Source organism: Mus caroli, chromosome 1 (genome assembly GCF_900094665.2).
Source record: "Mus caroli chromosome 1, CAROLI_EIJ_v1.1, whole genome shotgun sequence".
In the NCBI taxonomy this organism is placed as follows: domain Eukaryota; kingdom Metazoa; phylum Chordata; class Mammalia; order Rodentia; family Muridae; genus Mus; species Mus caroli.
Genome location: NC_034570.1, coordinates 98531804 through 98534271, shown reverse-complemented (window position 1 = coordinate 98534271; position 2468 = coordinate 98531804). Strand labels below are relative to the sequence as shown.

Genomic DNA, 2468 nt, shown 5'->3' with positions numbered 1-2468 from the left:
TGGAAAGAGAGGCCCATTGGACTTGCAAACTTTATATGCCCCAATATAGGGGAATGCCAGGGCCAAAAAAAATGGGAATGGGTGGGTAGGGAAGTCGGGGGGAGGGTATAGGGGACTTTTGGGATAGCATTGGAAATGTAATTGAGGAAAAGATGTAATAAAAAATGTCAAAAAAAAATAAAAAAAAAAAAAAAAACAAAAAAAAAAAACAAATGGTGTTCTACCCTCAGGCAGGAAAAAAAAAAAAAAAAAACAAGTCATAATATTATCATTGGTGGGCCGTTTGTGTGCAAGCAATATTGCAGCAATAAATCTCTATAATGATGCAGAATTGTAAATTTTATAAATATACTAAATGTGGTGGTTAAAAGGGGGCTTTTCTTAGAAAGTAACAGCAGATTCGTTCACTGCACTATTAACTTGCTACTCCAACAAATAATGAAAGAACAATTAAACAGTGTTGTGTGTCCTGAGATTTAGAAGCCCAAGGTTCTTTTACCCCATCCCACACCACCCCCCTAAATATGAGGGAACATATGATTCGGCCACTCCTAAAATAACTGTTGACTTTGTATTTCGGGGTTTGGTTCTGTGGTTGGAGAACCACCAGCAAATCTGAACCACAAGAAGCCTGAAGGCAGAGGGATCCACATGCCTGAGGGCAGCCTTCCTAGAGGATGGCATCATTATATTAGTCAGCACCATCCACAGTGCAATGCACAGAGGACCAAAGACCCCTGTAAAGCTCTAAGCAAAAAGCTGGAAACTTGCTCAGTTGGTAGAATGCTTGATTGACATGCACGAAGAAGCCCCAGTAAACAAGGTGTGACGTCTACACCTGTAAGCCATCAGTACTGGAAAGATGGAGTCAAAAGGAGGAGTGGTTCAAAGTCATCCTAGCCTACAAGAGACCCTATGTATAAAGACTCTAAGCAGAGAAAGGAGTTGGGCTGTGTCTCTCATGTGAAACAACTTCTGAACCCTTTCAGACAGCCCGTTCTGCTCAAAAGCGGGAACCCAAGAAAGTTACTCACCAGAGGCAGGTGGCTGGTCACTGGGGGAGCTCCCGGACCCTGAGGCTCCCCTCTCATCAGCCCTGTCCTGGGGCCGTACTCCCGCCTCTGCTGTTTCACTGGGAAAGCCCATGCTGTAGGCACACTGAGGCAATGGTCCACATTTCAGGGACCCTGGAAAGGGTTCATGGTCCTCCCCAGGAGTGTTCCCACTGCCTGTGTAGCCATCTGCTGAGTTGGAGCTGATCACCCAGGGGAGGCAACTGTCACCTTCTATTTCTTTTGTCAGGTGCTTTTCAGGGGACACAGGCATAGAGTCAGTTCTGCTCGGAGGCTCAGTGAAGTCACAGCCCTCAGAATCCACCGTGCTTTCAGTCCCGGTGAAACACTGGCTTAAACTGTCATTCTCTCCCACTTCCAGGGGCTCCTGGAATGGGGGTATAGATTTGCTTCCCTGCTGGATTAGGAACAGTGAACCATTCGAAGGCTGTGAGGACCGGTCTGTGTACTCATCCTCTGTGGGAATCTTCCTTGAGAGGTCTCCTTGCGTCTCAACCTCGCTGACCAGTGTGAACGTCCTAGAATCACTGACTTCTGCCCAGGGCCCACCTGCGGCACACACAGGCCCACAGACTCCAGCACCGTCTTCTGGAACCATCTTCTCCTCCCGAGTCATTAGTAAGATACCTTCACACACTTCTTGCTGACTGGAGGTTGCCGAGTGGGAACCAACACAACGGTCCCCTGGGGACTCCTGGGGATGTGAATTCAAAAGGCAAAGGCCTTAATATCCAGAATTAGTGCAACATGTTCACTTAACAACTGCTGAAAATATGAACTGTTTCCACCCTGGCAAGAGCAGGCGCCCCATCCTCTATGGCTGTGTTTATGCCGTATAAAATGACAGTCTATGAGAGAAGTCTAGAAAGGGGAACAGCCAGAAACGACTGGATCTTTACTGCAAGGTATAGCTCTGTACACCTATGCAAATGAAGGGCCACCCCAAGCAATGCCTGCCCACGACTTCAGGCTATAAGGAAGCAGTGGCAACATGTAACCAAATACTGAGCGTCAGGCAGTTGCTCTGTGACTTAGCTCTGCACATTATATAATCCAGCAAACGGGCAAGCTTTCTGAGAATGAGAGGAGTCAGATGTGATGCTGGGAAGGAAGAGCCAAGCAGGAAAATTGAAAGATGAGAATTACAGAGATCAGTCTAATGTCTGCAGTTGATACATTTTATCCGTAAGAAAACAGATGCAAAGGACAAAGTAGAATAATTGGCATTTTAATATCAAATGCGAAGTGGAAAATAATTGTTACTATTAGGTTTTTGCTGTTTTGCTTTGGAGTTTTGAGACAGGGTCTTATGTGCCTGAGGCTGGCCTTATTAGGGAGTAAAGGGTGACTCTGAACTTCTTTTTTTTTTTTTTTTTTTTTTTTTTTTTTTTTTTT

The 2468-nt window shown here is 45.6% G+C and overlaps 1 protein-coding gene across 2 annotated transcripts in view; it reads right to left on the bottom strand.

Annotated features, from left to right (window-relative positions):
* The window catches only part of Tnfrsf11a (TNF receptor superfamily member 11a), a 57348-nt gene that overhangs the window by 10095 nt on the left and 44785 nt on the right, over window positions 1–2468 (bottom strand). For both annotated transcript variants that reach the window (XM_021174134.2, XM_029484257.1), the window contains exon 9: window positions 1035–1767. In XM_021174134.2, the coding sequence (XP_021029793.1) occupies window positions 1035–1767 (733 nt within the window). The remainder of the gene's footprint in view (window positions 1–1034; window positions 1768–2468) is intronic.